At 43.0% G+C, this 17,997-nt stretch overlaps 1 protein-coding gene across 2 annotated transcripts in view; it reads left to right on the top strand.

The window, feature by feature from the left end:
- Positions 1–260: 260 nt before the first annotated feature.
- Positions 261–17,997, top strand: part of PTCHD1 (patched domain containing 1) — a 51,702-nt gene continuing 33,965 nt past the window's right edge. Inside the window, exons 1-3 of one of the 2 annotated variants that reach the window (XM_019495092.2) lie at positions 1,187–1,272; positions 14,658–14,754; positions 16,309–16,969. In XM_019495092.2, the coding sequence (XP_019350637.1) occupies positions 14,737–14,754; positions 16,309–16,969 (679 nt within the window). In that variant the 5' untranslated portion in view covers positions 1,187–1,272; positions 14,658–14,736. Of the gene's footprint in view, positions 1,273–14,657; positions 14,755–16,308; positions 16,970–17,997 lie in introns of both variants that reach the window. The other variant, XM_006266897.4, reaches the window with a different exon arrangement.

The following is a 17,997-nucleotide window of genomic DNA, read 5'->3' as shown; positions in this document are numbered from 1 at the left end:
CATCCAGCCTGGCCCTGTGCCAGTCTCACCGAACCAAGTGCCTGCTCCCTAGCCCAGATATGACCCCCCACGCCAGCCCAGTTCCTCGTCAGGGTGAGCCACCAGCCGGCACAGGCTGCCTCCTGCCCCCAGCTCAGGCCTGGCCCCGCTGCCGCCCCTGCGCGGGGGGCCAGGGCGGCCGGGCCGGGCTGGGAATGGGCATGTGCAGACCCTTCCCGCACATGCCCATTAGGGCTGCGCGAGGCGGGGCAGGCTGGGCTGCTCCGCTCCGGCCGCCACCCCAGCGCCAGCGGGCAGAGAAAGGGGCGGCAGGGACACCCCCCCCAGCAGAGGCGGGGCCAGGCGGCCAGGGCTTGGCACCCGCCCTGCCCAGCCCCTCCCCGGGCGCGCTGCAGAGGGGGCGGCTGCAAACTTTTAGCTGCAGCTGGGCTCAGCAGCAGCAGCGGGAGGAAGAGGAGGAGGAGCCCCCGGTGCCTGCCCACCCTCCCCCAGCGGGCATCTGCCATCGGGCCATGCTGTGAGCCAGGGACCCCCGCCCTCCCAGCGCTTCCCTGGTGCCCGGGGCGCGCGCGCGCTTTCCGCCCGGGGGGGCCGGGGCCGGGGCTGCGATGAGGCGCCGGGAAACTCCTCCAGGGCACGGCGGGGGCGTTAGAGGAGGAGGCGGAGGAGGAGAAGAGGCGTAGCCCCCCCTCAAGCCTCATGCACACACCCCCATAGACACACGCACACACACACACACGCACACACACACACGAGCTGGGGTGTGCGTGCGTGCGTGTGTGTGTGTGTGTGTGTGTGTGTGCGTGTGTGCCCCTCCCCGCCCCCCCATGGTTTTGCCCCGGCTGTGGGCGAGCTGCAGACGCGCCCCCCCTCCCCGCCGGCGCGCCGCTGCCGGCCCCCCCGAGCTGCCTCTGCTCTAGGATGCTGCGGCAGGTTTTGCACAGGGGGCTGAGGACGTCTTTTTCCCGGCTCGGCCACTTCGTCGCCAGTCACCCGGTGTTCTTCGCCTCCGCCCCCGTGCTCATCTCCATCCTGCTGGGCGCCAGCTTCAGCCGCTACCACATCGAGGAGAGCGTGGAGTCGCTCCTGGCCCCCAAGCACAGCCTGGCCAAGATCGAGAGGAACCTGGTGAACAGCCTCTTCCCCGTGAACCGCTCCAAGCACCGGCTCTACTCCGACCTGCAGACCCCTGGCCGGTACGGCAGGGTCATCATCACCTCCTTCCGCAAGGCCAACATGCTGGACCAGCATCACACCGAGCTCATCTTGAAGGTAAGTCCCTCCCTCCCCCCCCCCCCGGTGCCTCTCGTCCCCTCCCCAGACTTCCCCCATCCCCGCTTATTAGTTAAAGGCTATTCAAGTCCTTTGCCCCTTGCCTTTTCCCCCCCCTGCCTCCCTCTCCAGCCTTCCCCCATCCCTGCTTCAAGTCCTTCACCCCCTGCCTCCTACCTGTGCCCCCCTCTCCAGCCTCCCCCTTCCCCATTTCCGAGTCAAAGGCTATTCAAGTCCTTTGCCCCCATCTTCCACCCCTCTTCATCTGTCCAGCCTTCCCTCACCCCAACTTCCAAGTCAAAAACTATTCATGTCCTTTGCCCCCCTGCCTTCCACCCCTGCTCCCCTTTCCAGCCTCCCCCCCTCCGCCCCCGTTCTGCTGCAAAGACCCTTCAAGTATCTAGAGGTGGCTTTATGCTTGAGCCAGGCATGTGTCCGCCTGCCCCAGACACCGGCTGTGCAGCTCCCAAGTCCCCTCCCTGCAACAGTTGGGATGACTGCTCATTTTAAGGGAGATCTGCCACCACTCTTGTTTTGGAGGCTGGGGCCCAGAAACAGACATGTGTTTGTTTTATTTTTGTGAATGAGAGTTAGGGGAGCGTTAGGAAAGAATTCTGTCCCCCAACCTGGGGTTCCTGTCCCTTCTTGCTGTCATGTGCCTCAGCAAAGCCAGCTCTGAAATGCATCAGCTCCCAACTTTACAAGCAGTTAGGTACAAATCTGCCCAACTGCTTAGAATGCTTTTTGGGGAGCGACAGGTAGGGACAGCCATGTGTGGACCCATGGCGTGTGACTTAGCGAGAAGATTAGCTGGAAACCTCCATTTCGTGGTGGTGAGCAGCAAATTATATGCTAAATTGATTTTTTTGAATGTGTAGTGTTTCCCCCTCCATGCCAAACCAAACCTCACCACAAAAAAAAATTTAAACCCTGGCTTTATGTGTTAAGGCAGCACAGCAACAGCCTGACTACTCCACTTGTACATTTGGAGGCACGGTGAAGATATGATGTGCTATGTGAAGTTATGCTGGGCTGCATCGAGGCATGCCACTTGCGTGGCATGAAATAGACAAGTTGGGATGTAACGTGACATTTCACAATACACTATGTCATAACATGTCAGGAGCCTGAATTTCTTGAAGTCAGTCTTACAGTGTCCACTGCAATAGCTTCTGAGCATGCATTGTATAACACCCTCCCCCCCCCAAAAAAAAACAAAAAAAAAAACAGGAAGGATAGATGCAAAAATTGAGCAGGAAAAGAATTAAGTTCCTGACAGGAAAAAAAAAGGACTCCCTGGAACATTTACAAAAATTTCAGAGGTGTGGCACTTGCAGTCTACACCTATTAGGATTTCGGCTGTAGAATAGCATGTTTACATTGCTCCCTCAGGGAAAAACTAAAGACTGTCGATATTTTTCTGTTTCTGAATGTCAGACCATCGAAAGGTAATGTCAGTGTTTCAAGCTCTAGGCAGTGCCTCTCCTAAAATGAGAAAATAATTAAAAATATATTCCAACACAATTCTAAGAGACTGCCCTCTTTTCACTACCCAAGGATATAAATGTTTCACTGGGTTTATTTTTGTCTCATTTTCACAAAAGCCCCATATAGTACTAGCACCTTGATCCACCTAATATTTACGGGTTTTTTCCATTTTTTTGTTGTTGACATATTACAGTAATCAGCAAATAGATTTAATGAGGCTAGTCTCAGTAAGAACCACTGAAATGTTACAAATAAGAAAACTCCAGGGAGGACAATTTTAATTCCTTCATTTTCCAGTCTCTCTGAACTGCAGTCGCATCCAGTATGTGCACATTCACTCAAACAGTCATTGGATAATAATGATAATGGATTTTTTTCCTCTGTAGAGCCATCTCTAGAGATCTGTAGTTTTATCAATAGAATAGTGGCACACAAATAAATGTTACTCTGAATCTTTTCACAAGCCAACTTCTGCATAAGATCTATCATATCAGGACTTGGAAAGTTCTGTCAGTATTTAATACAGCCTCCTTTTTTATAGATGGAACCAACTCACAACACTTATTTATTTATTTATTTATGGAGGTAATGAGCACCAACGGCATTTAATTCTGTTTACTCTTTTTATTAATCAGACACTAACAAGAATATCATATACATTCCCTCCAATTCTTATTTATCTAATTAATTGCAATAAGCCTTCTGCAGATGCTTATGCCTTTGTTCTAAGTATGTTTCTGTTTATAGGTAGGGTATGAGGACACAGATAGCTGCCTAAGCAAACCCATGGACCGCTTAAGAGATTGGTGACAAGTATTGGGTCTAAATAGACCAAAATAGGAGGGGGAGGCTTGTTGCTGTCCATCCTATGCATGTGGTGATGTGGCATTGCATCATTTTGGGGTGACGGAACCCAGCAAGAAAATGGGGACAACCTAAGTGTTTGTGCTACTCCCATCCGGCTGTCTGAACATGTAAGAGGGACCAGAGAAAAGAGGTATCTGAGAGGAGGAGTTCATGCTCACAAGCCAAATGAAAGCCAGCTTAGCCAAAGGACTGTTTTTGTGTGTGTACAGTGTGCAGAACAGTGGGATGATAGCACCACTGCCATTTAGACGTGACCAGGTTGCTGATCATATGTAGAAATGTCCTGCAATCCCTTCAAAGGGACAGCCCTTCAGGTTGAGTTCCTCGCATCAGTGACTGCTACTGCTGCCTTGTCTCCTGGCTGGAGGAGCCCCAGAAACTCCCCAGCCAGGTAGCAGTTTCTCAAACTGAGTATATTCCCAAGACCTCTACCAAGTCAATCCTTGCTTCACCAGCCAAGAAGGAAAAGGGGAATACTAAGGAATTAGAGCAGCCTCCATTCAGAAAAGGGACAGGGGGACAATTTCACATTCTGCTTTTGCAGTGCAGGAAGGAAGATACACTTCTACATTGTATCTCATGATCAGGGAGACTGCATTCAGCTCAGTGACTGGAATTGGAACAAAGTTGAATACCAAAAGTTATAATTGCCCAATGACTATTTGGTGACCTACCTAAAACAGTCATCGGATAATAATGACCAAAATAGTTTGGTTGTCTAGTTCAGTTCCTGATGAGATGTCCACATCTTCATGCTAACTACAAAAAACATAACTTTATAACAATCTGGGAAGACAGAGATGGAACAGAACAGAATGGAGCCTGTTACCAGCCCAGTTAGACAACACTATCAGGACCAGAGCCGTAGGAGTCCCCCACAGTGGACCAAGTTGAGTGTTAGTGTGACATTAGCTGCACACATTCCAGTGCCAAATACTGCTGAGTGTACAAGCTGTTACACATTGACTGGGAGTTCTGTTATGTTAACTAGTACCCTCTAGAGAGTCAGGATATCTTGCCATTTATCCCAGTCTTGGCTGGAACACAAAGCTGATTACCCTTTTCGTATTTAAGAAGAAACTTCCAGCTGCTGCTCCCCTAACTCTTTCCACAAATATGTAAACCAATTCTGCATATACTCACTCTTGGCTCCTCAACTACCGAACCAGTTTGTGCAGGATATGGTAAAGGAGAAAAATCAGTTAAATCTTAGACCTTGTAAAAGGTGGCCCAGGCCTGACCAAACAGATTTGTCGGCCTCGGTGAGATGCAAAATGTCTCTCAGTTTGAAACATCCTACTAAGAAAGCAATGGAATTTTATACTTCAGTTCTGTGCTGTTCCTGTTCTGGAGCTGAATGCGGAGCAGTGTCATCTGGCACTGCCAATCCAGAACCTCTCTTTCTCAAAAGCTACTATCTGGGGAGAGAAGGAAAATAAAATTATGTTTTAACATCTGTTTTAACTCTTTTTGGAGAAGCAAAAAGGCACTTGGACATTTAGTCTGGATATGCATCTGAGCTTTTGGATAATTATGGAAAATTTATTTAAACCTTTCTTTGGTTTTGAAATGAACATGAAAATACTGAAAGAGCTTCTCCCATTTTTATTGTGGTATTTCTACTGGCAAGAGGAAATCAGGAAGTTTAAATGCACAGAAAATCTAAACACATTTTTCCCCTTTACCAGGATATTTTCAGACTTCAAAAATGTTTGATCCAGGACTGGCTGAACTTTGAGGCTAAGGTGTGGGTCTTATTTTTTTGCATTCAGTCGCAGTTGCCATGAGCCAGCTTTATTATGTTGCTGCACATTTATGTTAAATTAGTATCCTTTTTTAAAACAAGAGTTTTCTGCTTCACCTGTAATAATTTAAATATAACAAACAAGAAGTTCAATTTAAGGTCATCAAGAGCTAATAAACAATAGCATGCCTTATAGCATAAAACAGTATCCATTTACAATTCGTATATATAAAGATATAATGGTAATAGGTTTTTAGGGAAAACTACACTAACTTCTCATTTTCAGCAATGGTGCTTATATACCATCTCTTTCACATAAGCTAGCCCTGCTTATATAAGATAATTATTTTGACATGCAGATAGATGTTTAAGCTTTAGAATAAAATATTTAAATATGAACTATACACCTCCTAATTACTGCAAACTCAGATAGGTTAATAGTAGGATTTTGTAGCCATTATACCCTGGGTTTGGAATTGGTTGCAGTAGGTTTTTTCATTAGTTTTTACATATGTATCTGTACATATCTTATTAGCATATTGTACATACTATTTTCTACAATTTCCTCATTCTGATTATATCTATAGATGATGAAATTTTTCAGGGAGAAAATTCTGTTATAGTTCAGAGTTTCTCTTATCTATAATTGTTATCATATAGATATCCTCACTACATAAGCCATCATTTTCATAAGTCAATGGGAGGTTTTGGCTGCTAAACACATCTGAATAATTAGCCTTTTTTAAGATTTGGAAGTATAATATTTGGCACCCATTTTTTTAAATCTTGGCTACCTTTTAGCTATTGGCAAGTACATACCCACTCTACAACTATGGGATTGAATGTTTAGAGTTGAACATAGCAAATATTTCACTGTTTATCCCAAAGTTTGAAAAGCACTTCTAAGTATGAACAAAGATATAGGATAAAGATAAATAAAGGGCCAACTCATGTCTCTAGGAAACAGCTGTAGAATGAGGGAAAATGTCTTAATGTAAGAGGGAAAATCTGTGAAAGCATCATAAATACAAGATGGTTGTCATAGCAGCATAATGGTATGGGGCTGAAATGCATCTTATGCAAAAGCAGATTAGAACTAAGATATGCAAGAAAGACCTGGGCACACACTGGAAAGAAAGATGATGACATGACACTATGCAAAGAACAACACGAGAATGAACATGCAGAACTCCACCAAATGAAGGCTGCCAATGTCAGCACTGACATGCAATGATTTCTGAGAGAGAGATTCTAGGTCATCAGGAGAAGGTCTGGTTGAATCAGACACCTTACTCCCTGTGATTCACAAGCGTATCTAACTTACTCCCAAACAGATGTGTGCCATATCCCACTCCCCTGCTGTCTAACAATAGGTGTTCTTGCTACTCTGAAGCTAAAAGAGGTCCTCTACTCCCTACTGTTCTTCTGAAAATTCTTTTTTGGGATTGTTGTTGTCACCTACAGCCCCTTCCCATCTCTGGGATAACAGATGTTATGGCACCACCCCGGCAGCATGATGCCTCAGAATTTTGTAGCTTCAAAGCCACAACATTTTCTGATTTTCTGATCAATTCACTTTTTCTATGGGAAGGGAGGAGTCAAAACTCCATTTTAATTAAAATAATAATTTGTGGACTTGCAGCTCGAGACTTTATTTCTGCAGTGTTGGAGCTCTATATAAGGAGTTGTATCGAATGTTCAATCTACCTTAATACTGATTCAGGAGCTGGAAGAACTGCTGCATCAGAACAGCAGGATAGATCTGCAGCAAAGATTGCTTTGGTTCCAGCTTGGGTTCCAACATAGAAATGCTATTCTTGGAACAGATGTTTCAAGGCCCAGACATGCATCTGGTCCCTATTGGAGACATAAGATCTGGAAAACGCGATCAAACTAGAGTGTTTTTAGCTTAATGCAGCACAAATTCAAATTGAATTATTAGGGCAGTGGTTGAAATGAAGACCATGTAAGTTACAAAAAGCTTTTTTCCTTTAGGTTTGAAAAGAAAAACAGGTTCAGCAATCTCTCACTCCTAGGATATGATGCAATAGATTCAGGTCAAATAATAAGCCATAAGGACATTAGAGAGAGAGAGGACAATCATAGGAGGATTTTCTTTATGTTAAAAAGTGAGTGCCAATTTGTGACAAGCACAGTTCTGTTCCTCCCCCCCCCAATGCTTTGCACAGTTCACAGATACTAATTGTGCAGATATATAATCTCATTAATTGTAATTCTTTTTCAGAGAATAGAGTCTACTAAATAAATATGACACTACTGTAGGCCCTTTATTAAAAAATGCCAATATCCCATAAAGTGTGTATTGTCATACTACAGGTAAATGACCTCTTGGTTTTAATGTTTTCTGCTAATTGTTATGCTCTATTGGCTTCATCCTTATATCTGTGAGGATACAAGGATATACCCTGCATGGACATGCAGGATACACCCTTATACTAGATTGTTTTCATGCAAGATATTGCTTTGTACTCTTGCTTTGGGTACACAAGAGTGTAACTAAAATTAGAATTTTGCCTGTTTTTACATGTTTATGACAAAATTATATCCCACATGCACACATACTCTCCATTCACCTTCCATACCAGCATCCTTTTTTACTTAAAACCCCTTTTTGCAGTGTTGCTGAAGATTCAGGTCTATGCAGATGTGTGCAACATACAGGATGTTTTCCCCTGCAGGTTAAATACTAAAGCTACGTAAGTCTATTCTCCTACTTAACTACATTTCTCTTTGCTAGAACAGCCTTCTAAAGTAAGGGGATCAAAAAGGATTGTGTAAAGATAGGACTTGCCAAAAACTACTGAAAATCATAGGAAAAAGGAAGAAATTAATAATAGTCAAATAAAACCCCTTTTGTCTTTGGTCCATTGGCACAAGTTACGTACAAAAATACTTAAAGGGTAAGTCAGACAAAGGCATCTTTAACTGAAAATGAAGCCACAGTGGGGAGCGATATTGCCAACATCAAGATAAAAAACGTTCCGAGAATGAATCTTTCAGAATCACAAGATTTTAAAACAATAATAAAGGGAAGGTTCTTTCCTTGACTTCTGTGTTTGTAATCATGTTGGGATTACATTTCCCTTCTCCCTTCCCTAACACTTAAACCTTTTAAAAAAAAATGAAAGTTGAGATCGAAGATGGACAGAAAGACTATGATTCCAGGATGTGGGGCTTTAGGAGATTCATCAGTTGCAATAAACTTATATAAATTGTCAACCCTGCCTAAATTGGAAGGTTATCTACCTATCAGGCATCCTTTGACTCTGACCATAAAGGCTAAATACAAACATGACAGCAGCAAATATGATGGCAACAATTATATTTGTGATATTGTACGGTGAAGGTCAGACTCTCATAGTAAAGACGTCTCTATTTTTGTCATATTACTCACATTACAGGAGCAAAAGATATTCATCTAGTTAGTTTTATCTCGCTGTCTATTTATCTACCATATGTCAAGTGATACAGCATATTCCAATGCGATGTCATGTAATGTCACCCATAAAACACTTCTCATCGAAAGTCAACTACAAAACCAAATCTGCATGAAGACCGCAGCCACAAGCATTATGTGTGAATTGGAGAAATCTGAGTTCACTTTTTACCGGTCTCCAAATTTTTGGGCTAGGTTTACACATCCTTAATGTTTACAACAGACTGACACAACTCATTGAAACTCTGAGTCAGCTTCCACTAAAATTAGATTCTCTTTCTGTTAACTTTAATTGGTGTGGGATTGGTCCTGAAGGATCCAGGTGAATTTTGGTATCATGTTTGCTATGAAATTTGTTTGGAAACAAACTTTTGCTATTTGAAGCAGAGCACTAAAGCATACATCAGACACCATTTACTATCTTTGCTTCTTCAGCCTCATTCTTCATCCTGTTTAGCCATGGATTTGATCACAGTACCATGTGGTATTATATGGTTTAAGAGGATTTCCAGGACTGCATCACTTTGCAAATGAATCAGCAGTTTCTAACTCCTCCATGCCGGAATGCAATTTATTTGCTTTAAAGGGATGTTGCTGATTTTTTTTTTTTTTAATCATTATTTTGGGGAAAGGAAGTCTGCTAAAGCCCCAGTTACATAACTCATTATGTTTAATTAAGCAAGTTCTTTTAAAAAAGGGAGATTTCCTCATCCCCATTTTTATCTTCCCCTGGATATTTACAGTATGAGAGAGCAAAAACAAATCCTGTCCTCTCCTGTGTACACCTCTGAGTGCAGTATCATAGCTTTCAGTTTTGCTGCTGCTGCTGCTGCTGCTGCTGCTGCTGCTGCTGGTTAAGGCCCTTTTACAGAGCCTGACAAGGGCCACTGCCATTACCAGAAGATTGAAAAAGTAGAGGATGTCTCATTTGCACTTTCTCTGTTCCTACCCATGAGATAGACATTGGAGCCAACTACAGCTTTAAACCACATCCCTCTACTCTGCACCAACCTACCTGTCCTCTATTGTAAATTAGACCAGTTTTAAAATGTGCTTTGTGTAGACCTCGCAGGCCTGGTGACCAGAGATAACAGGTAGCACTGAGAGCTCTGGCCAAACCTGTGACCTGTCACCCATCATACATATGCTGCATTGTAGTTGAATCCTCATAACATCTCCACCTTGCCCAGGAAGGAATATTCTCAGTGGGGCATATGCTTAATTGAAGCCACCTTTACCCTGCCACAAGAGCACAAAAAAGTCCTTAATGTAAATAAAAATCAGGCCTGAAGCACTGGCAAATATATAAAACAGGCAAAGTGAAGAAACAGACGCATTTAAACCTCTCCCATCTCTTGCTGTCACAGAAACCTCTGGGGGGTTTTGTGTCAAAAGTCAGAACAAAAAATTTCTGAGGGAAATCTGGATCTCGGGTTAATGGAGTTCCTTTAAAGCTAGATGACTTAAAGAGGGTGTAAATGATTATTTCGTGACTAGCGCACTTTCAGGGACAAGGCCAAAAATAGGGTACCATCATGACAACAAGGGTAAAAGAATGTGATATAATTCTCATGCTGCAGCGCTCCCTTCACCAGCCATAAATGGGTTTCAAAGATTATTTATACTGCTAGTTAACTGAGAAAGCTCTAAGCCGTGACTACAACATGACTCCCCCTTCAAGAAAGAATTATTTGTCCGGGTTGTATTTTTAGTGCTTGAATTCTCACTTCCTGCTAATAAGACAGGTAGGGATGGGAAAACAGAGTAGGAATAAATAAGAACATTCCTGACCAAACAACTGTCAAGCTTCAAATGTCTCATCTATTTAAAACCTAGTTGCTAACCATTAAACAGTTTTGCACTAACAAAACATATGCTAATGCTGTTCCATTTAAACAGCAGTCTTTGCCATCCAATCAACAGCTTCCTAAGGGACCTCCCAATATACTATGTCCAAATAAAGTATATTCCTTTAAATGTGTAGTGTTTTCCATCACAAAGCCCGTACATCTTTAGCATCAGACAAGAAAAGGAGGGTGCATTCCTGCTTTAGGTGAAAAACTTAGTACAACATATGTATCCGGATACTTAACATCACTGTGCACAAAAAGCCATGGAACTATGACTCTTGCTGGGGTACAGGCAGCAGCCCACTGCCAAGGAGGCTGATTCAGAGCAGCGTGGGGAGCGACATCTATACGATGATGCTGCTACAAACCCCTGCTCTTACCAAATACATTGTGCACTGAAGCAACAGAGCTTCAGGGTCTAACCTCTGATCTGAAAGTAGCCCATGGGAAATGCAGGGGTCTAAATGTCCCTACCACAAGGATGAGTGACGTGTGTCAGCCTTCCCTATGGCTGAATCCTCAGGCATGCAGGAGTCACGCTCAGCACACTCAGGAAGGGTGAAGTGATGTGGAGGGAAAAGTGTTTTTATAGTTCTTCTATGGCTCTTACCAATCCTATGTTAGATGGTAGCCATTTTGGCTCCTGGCACAACCCAGAGTAGCCTTGGAGCTCCTCTAAACCGCACCAATTCATAACAGACTCAGTGGGTATTTTACTGTCCACAGCTTGCCAGAGCACAGTGCTCTCTGGCTACTCTCCTTTCTTTCCTGGTGCATTCTTGACAATCCCCCTGTGCTGAAGAAGCCTGACACACAGATTGTTACCACGCCATGTCAGCTTTTCCCAGCATCCTGGGATACCCGCTTCTAGCTGTCTGAGCCAATGTTACACCCCATTTGGTCTGCCAAACTGGCAAGGGGAGGGCTGTACCTACATGGCAAAATCTGGTTCCTGTTTGTGAACCGATAGCCTTCCTGAGCTGTTAAACATGATGTTTAGTTACTCGTCTTTTAATAAAAAGATTGACAGAGACGTTACTTTCTAACCAGAATACTAAGAGAGGGTTTCAGATATATAAGACAATATAAAACTGCACAAGTGAGGCAGAATACCTAAGCACATACAGAAAATGAGTAATACATATTATTATAAAAGTTAGATCCCTAATTCTCTGCTTTTCCCCATTTATATTATCCTATCAGGCAATAAATCATTTCATTTATCTTCATTCTTGTCAACTTCATTTCTATAGATGGCAATTTTTTAAAACCAGAGCTGGAGAAATACATTTATTGGCAGCTTTCAATGGGCATCTTTGTTTGATATCAGTAAACTAGAAAATTTGACTAATCCTATCACAACAGAAAGTTGAGGAATATACAAATATCCCTGAAATAGCTTTTGCAGATAGAAGCCTTTAACTTGAAACATAGAGCAGGCGATTGAAAGAGAATTGTGATGGTACAGGGGAGTCATCTTACTGAGGAGGAGGGAAGGCCTGCTGGTAAAGGTGCAAGCCTAGAATTTGGGAAACTGAGGTCCAGTTTTTTGCCCTGCCCCCAAATATCCTTGAGCAAGTCACATAGGTCATGAATAGACATTCAGTTTCTCTTGGGAGAGCTGTTGGTCTCCAGGTGAAAAGATGAGTGTAGAGACATTCAAGATGTGTCTGCCAGAGCAAAATGGCTACTCCAAGGGAAAAATAACCCAGGAACAACCAGGGCTAAATGGCTTCTGGGAGAGTGAATGTCTGTACCTTTGGAGAGAAGCTATAACACAGTCCTCTAGCATCCCAGCACGCTTTGTTCCCAGTCCTGTCCTCCCCCACCCCCATGAGTCTAGGGCAGGAGCAGGCAATTATTTCAGGCGGAGGGCCACTTACTGAGTTTTGGCAAGCCATCGAGGGCTGCACGACAGGCAGCCAGGGGCAGATAACTATTAATTTTCTAAATTTTTTAGGTGCCCCACGGGCCGAATAAAATTGCCTGGCAGGCCTCATCTAGCCCACGGGCTACATTTTGCACACCCCTGGTCTAGGGAGACAGTATGTCACTTGGGCTGGGCTATATTGCTGCAGCCAAGCAGAGAGCCCATTCATAATCCCCTCTCATTGTGCTGCAGGGAGACACTTCTTAAAGCAGTCTGGGTCACCCAATTACAGCTGCCCTATGTACTGCTGTCATTTGTCTCCAGGCAGACTGGGGGGCCTATAGAGCAAAGTGAGATGTGTGCATAGGGCCTCTCTGGCTGCAGAGCAGCTCAGCATTCAGAGGTCTCTGGGTAAGTTTTTCTACCAAAATAACAAACCCAGGAGAATTCTCCCAAATCATTTGAACATATGTACCCTGTGGAACAAGTGGAGACCAGATGCTTGTGGGTTCCACTAAGTTGTTTGTAATCCTCTCACACTATGAACACCAACATTACATTGATATGATGGACACACAATGAAGAAACAAATGTCAACCCTCCAGCATTTTTCTCTGTTTATTTTTCTTTTGCTTTGTTACTTATTTGGCAAAATTGTTATTCAGAAAATCTCTAATCACAAGGCTTGACCTGTATTCTCTTAATCAGGAGGGACTTTTTTCATCATGGTTAAACATGATATCCTTTTAATCGTCTGGGGATATATGGTTCTTCACTTCTTTTTCCCAACCTAGTTTTCCACAATCGTTATTACTCTGCCATTCTGTGACACTTAAAAAGCTACTCAAGTACAAGGGATAGAAGCCTCCATAATTGCAAGATAAACATGTTGAAAGAACAGGAATTTTGTATCTTTTTACAGATCATGTATTATGTATATCATCTTAAGAAATGGAAGCAGTTTAAATTAGAGTTATCCCCACAGTGAATAATTAAAGATAATCAAATCTTTGGTAAAATAAATAATACAGCATGTGCGCATTTTTTATGAATACAGGGTAGAATGCTGGTCACACTGAAATAGAGCTATGGATAATTGGTCTGCAAAACAGACCTAATGATAACACCCCTGGCTGCATCCAGAAGAGCATGGCTGTGCAGTATGTGGCGCTGCTGACCCATCTGTGGTGCCACACACTGCACATTCGGGTGCAGGGTAGGGGGAACACCCACACGGAAAACACCCACGAGGAAAAACAGGGCAGCCCGCATGCTGGCAGCATATGCAGCCCAAAACTGGAGCCAGGCCAGCTGGAGCTACACTCCAGCTGCCAGCCACACTCCCAACTGCAGGAGCACCACAGCTTCCCCAGGACCCCAGGTAAGGCTGCTGGAGCCAGCACAGTTGCTGGTTCCAACCTCCCCTACCCCACCCAGGGTAATCTGCCGCATGCCAGAGTACACGTGGCACAGGTATTCCACAGGGACAAGTAGCAGTGGCACAAGGTGTGCCACTGCTGGTTGTCCCCGAGGAACCAAACGTCCATGCTCATCTGGACGCTGCAGCAATTGTGTGTAGTGACAACTAATTCATTTCCACCAGCAGAGCCTTCTTTGCTACTCTAGTTTCTCTTATCATTTACTCTGCCAATTTTGCTTCTGTATTTTTTCTAAATACTGCCTGATCTCAGTCCCTTCATTATCTATATGATCTAAAATCTCTCCATCTCACTGGGGGCCATAGAGAGCAATATATGTAGTATACAAAAGGAGAGATTTTTTTTCTCCTCTTTTCCTGCCAAGAATCAAGGGGCAGATATTAGTTATTCATCATATTTAAAAAAAAATTATAGACCTTGCTAATTCACTCTACCAGCCTCCAAGCAGAAAAGGTCTCACCCCCACTTTACAGATGAGGGAATTATACTTTCCCAGTGCCAAACATTTGTAAAACTCAAGCGGGAAGCCAGGGTCTTTTGTTTGATTGCAAAATCTCTGCACTGCACAGGCAGGTCTTTCAGCTTTGCTGTTTCAGGTTTCCAAACCAGCTCCCAGTCACTGAAACCCTAGTTAAAGAAGTACTGATGCTGCTCTAACTTGTATCAACAGATTACTCAGCTTCAGTGGCTGTTCCATCAGCCAGAATTGTTAGAGTACATCACACTCCAGACCAACCCACTTCCTCTCCATGGGTCAAAAGTGTAAGGTAGGTTTTGTTTTGCCTTATAGTAACGGGTCCTCAGCTGCTTCCAGAAAGGAGATTTGGATATTCCTTTTCACAACTACAGCAGCACAGACTATAGCCCCATAAGGTTAGCCAGAAAACACAAGAAACATAAACAATGTACAGTCTGCAAAGACAGCTAACTGCCAAATTAAAATTATTTGGCAGCAGAATCCTGACAAACCCTCCACCATAGTTATGATTCTTCTGCTGCTTTGTTTCAACTGTCTTGCTGCTTTCTCCTGCCTGAAAATTATACAAAGAGATCATAAGATTGTCTATATTTTTTGCATGGAAGAGTGTATTTTTTCACTCTTTTCTCCTCACACTCAGAAATAACAGAAGCATCTTTGCTCAGTCTTTCCAAAACAGCTTAAACTGAACTGTAAGCTTCAGAAGGCTACAAAGCAACTGAGAAAAGGGATTGTGATAGAACGGTTACACAACTGTAACCACAGCAGGTTGCATCCTGAAGTTCCCTAATTAAGTCCTTTCCATTCTCATGGATGGATAAACTTCAAGTGCCAGTCTCCTCTACCACTTCTTTCTTTGACAGAGTTGCTGTGGGTTTGCTGGGGTGAACTAAAAGCAATTAATGCCAGCTGGTTTAGTCCTGCTACCATGGCAAGCCCTGCATTTAGGACAAAGCAGCTGTAGTCTTCTTTTTCTTCTAAGGGAGTGCTACTGCTTTTACTGCCAATCAATAGTATCCATGACATGCCGCCACGCAGGTGGCTCGCTGAAATGAACTGCCATGTCTCTTTTATACAGCATAGCTAATAGCTGACAAGGAAGTAATATTATAATAATGGTAATTGTTGAGGTCCATAAAATGGTTGGTAGAGTAGCTATCCCTTTTGTATCCAATAGGTCACTTGAAAATGGAGCTCTGTATCATAGAATTGTTTTTCTTGCTTTGTTTTCTTAGAGAAGTTGAATGGCAGAAGCACAAAGCAATTGTATAGAGCTAAAATGATTAAGAGTAAAGGATTCTGGAGAAAAACATCAACACTGTAATACATATTTATAAAATCCTTACTATTATTATAGCAAAAACTAAAAAGATATATTTTTAGAGTCAATGGGAAACAGTGTCACACAGGGCAGATTAAATATTTACAGTGATGTAGTTAGTATTATATTGGTATAAAAAAGTAGAAAACAAAGTATGCCACCCCCTACACAAAGATAACATTACCCAGACTGATTAGAACCAGAAGTAAAACTCCTTTGATGTAAGTTACCAGTTTAAGTTTTGTCTTTTCTCCATTCATTTCTGGTAGCAAACAGGTTATTAACCCTATGATTATTTCCCCTCGGTGGCAAGGCACAGCCCACTGCATGAGCTAAGCTCCGGACAGCTGCACGTCTATTTCTGGTCCCAGTATAATTTACATCAGTATACAAAACAAGTGTACATTACACAGCGATATATGTTCATCTGTCATGACCCAACTTAACAAAGCTACTGCTGTTTTTTGCCTGCTAGTATGATTACTTGATGAATAATGTGAGTGATTTTTCCTTCCCTTACAGTTGCACTCTGCTGTGACCAGGATCCAAGTACAAAGACCTGGTTTCAATTACACATTTGCCCATATATGTATCCTGAATAACGACAAGACTTGCATAGTGGATGACATAGTGCACGTATTGGAGGAACTGAAGACCGCTCGTTCTTCTAATCGAACAAATTTTGCTATCACGTATCCAATCACTCACTTAAAGGATGGCAGGGAAGTGTATAATGGGCACCAGCTTGGTGGAGTTACTGTGCACAGCAAAGATCGGGTGAAGTCTGCAGAAGCCATTCAGCTCACCTACTACTTGCAGGCAATCAACTCCCTGAATGACATGGTAGCAGAAAAGTGGGAATCCATTTTTTGCAACACTGTTGAACTTTTCCAGAAGTCTAACAGGAAAGTCAAAATGTATCCCTTCACTTCTTCTTCACTGAAAGAGGATTTCCAGAAGACTAGCAGGGTGTCAGAACGTTACCTGATCACAAGTCTAGTACTTGTGGTCAGCTTGGCTATACTCTGCTGCTCCATGCAGGATTGTGTCCGTAGCAAACCTTGGCTTGGTCTCCTAGGCTTGTTAACAATAAGCCTAGCCACTCTGACTGCAGCTGGAATCATTAATCTAACTGGTGGGAAATACAATTCCACGTTCCTGGGAATTCCCTTCATCATGTTAGGTAACTATCTCCTATTTTGATATTTTTGTGTGCTTATGATTTTGTATTGACATGTTTCCCAGCAAGCAAAAAAGCAGCCAAGAAATCACTGCATGTAGCCTTGGTAACACTGCAGTCTACCATACACCTCATGAATTCACATAGTATTTATAATGTTTATAAATCATTCACACTGTACTTGGACATTAAAACTATTTCTGGAGGGGCTCTCTTGTGTCATAGCACAATTCTGTATGATTTTTTTCCTGGCTCATAGCTAGGGACAAAAATATGCTAGTGCAGTACGTTATACAAGAGAGGAAACCAACTGCAGTTTTTCTGTGGAAATTTGTTTAGATTTTTGATACCCAGTTTTATAGGACAATCTATGCACTGCTGAAATGAAAATAGTAGCTGCCTTGGCAAAAAGGCATTTTTCATTTACAGAGCAATCACTATACTCTTTTTGAGTACAGGGTGTTTTACCATTATCTTTCATAAGAGTCTGTGTAGGGAATAAATGCAGTAGTAGACAGTTCTTTGTTATATTTCACTAGAAAAGTCTGAGTTTGCTGAGTCAGTGTAAGTAGTGTTATGTAGTGCTAAGATGACGAGCCATGCCTCACATTCTCCAGGTCAGAATACGGCACCAGTGCACATCAAGCCTCACAAATGACTAAAGCAGTGATTCTCAACCAGTGACCAAGTAACCTGGGGTACTGCAAGATCCTTTTAAGGGTGTCATGTAATATCAACACTGTTAGGTGTGCAAACACCTACATATGATTCGCAAGATAAACCCAAAAATATTCTGCTCTGTTGTGGTCTAAGTTCTTTGCAACAGAAGAATTGCTCTATTGTTTTCCACAGTCAAGAAATTAGTGAAAGCCAAGAGCTGGGATTTTCTGAAGGGTGCCTTAAGTCTAACAGAAGGTGCCTTGAGTCTAAAAAGATTCAGAATCACTGGACTAAAGCACAGATCCCCTACCAAGACAGTCTTATTTTGTCTTCCTGGGCTGGCAGTCAGTGGTATTGACACAGAAATTTCT

This window comes from Alligator mississippiensis, chromosome 1 (genome assembly GCF_030867095.1).
Source record: "Alligator mississippiensis isolate rAllMis1 chromosome 1, rAllMis1, whole genome shotgun sequence".
Lineage (NCBI taxonomy): Eukaryota > Metazoa > Chordata > Crocodylia > Alligatoridae > Alligator > Alligator mississippiensis.
This window is presented reverse-complemented; position numbering and strand designations above follow the sequence as displayed.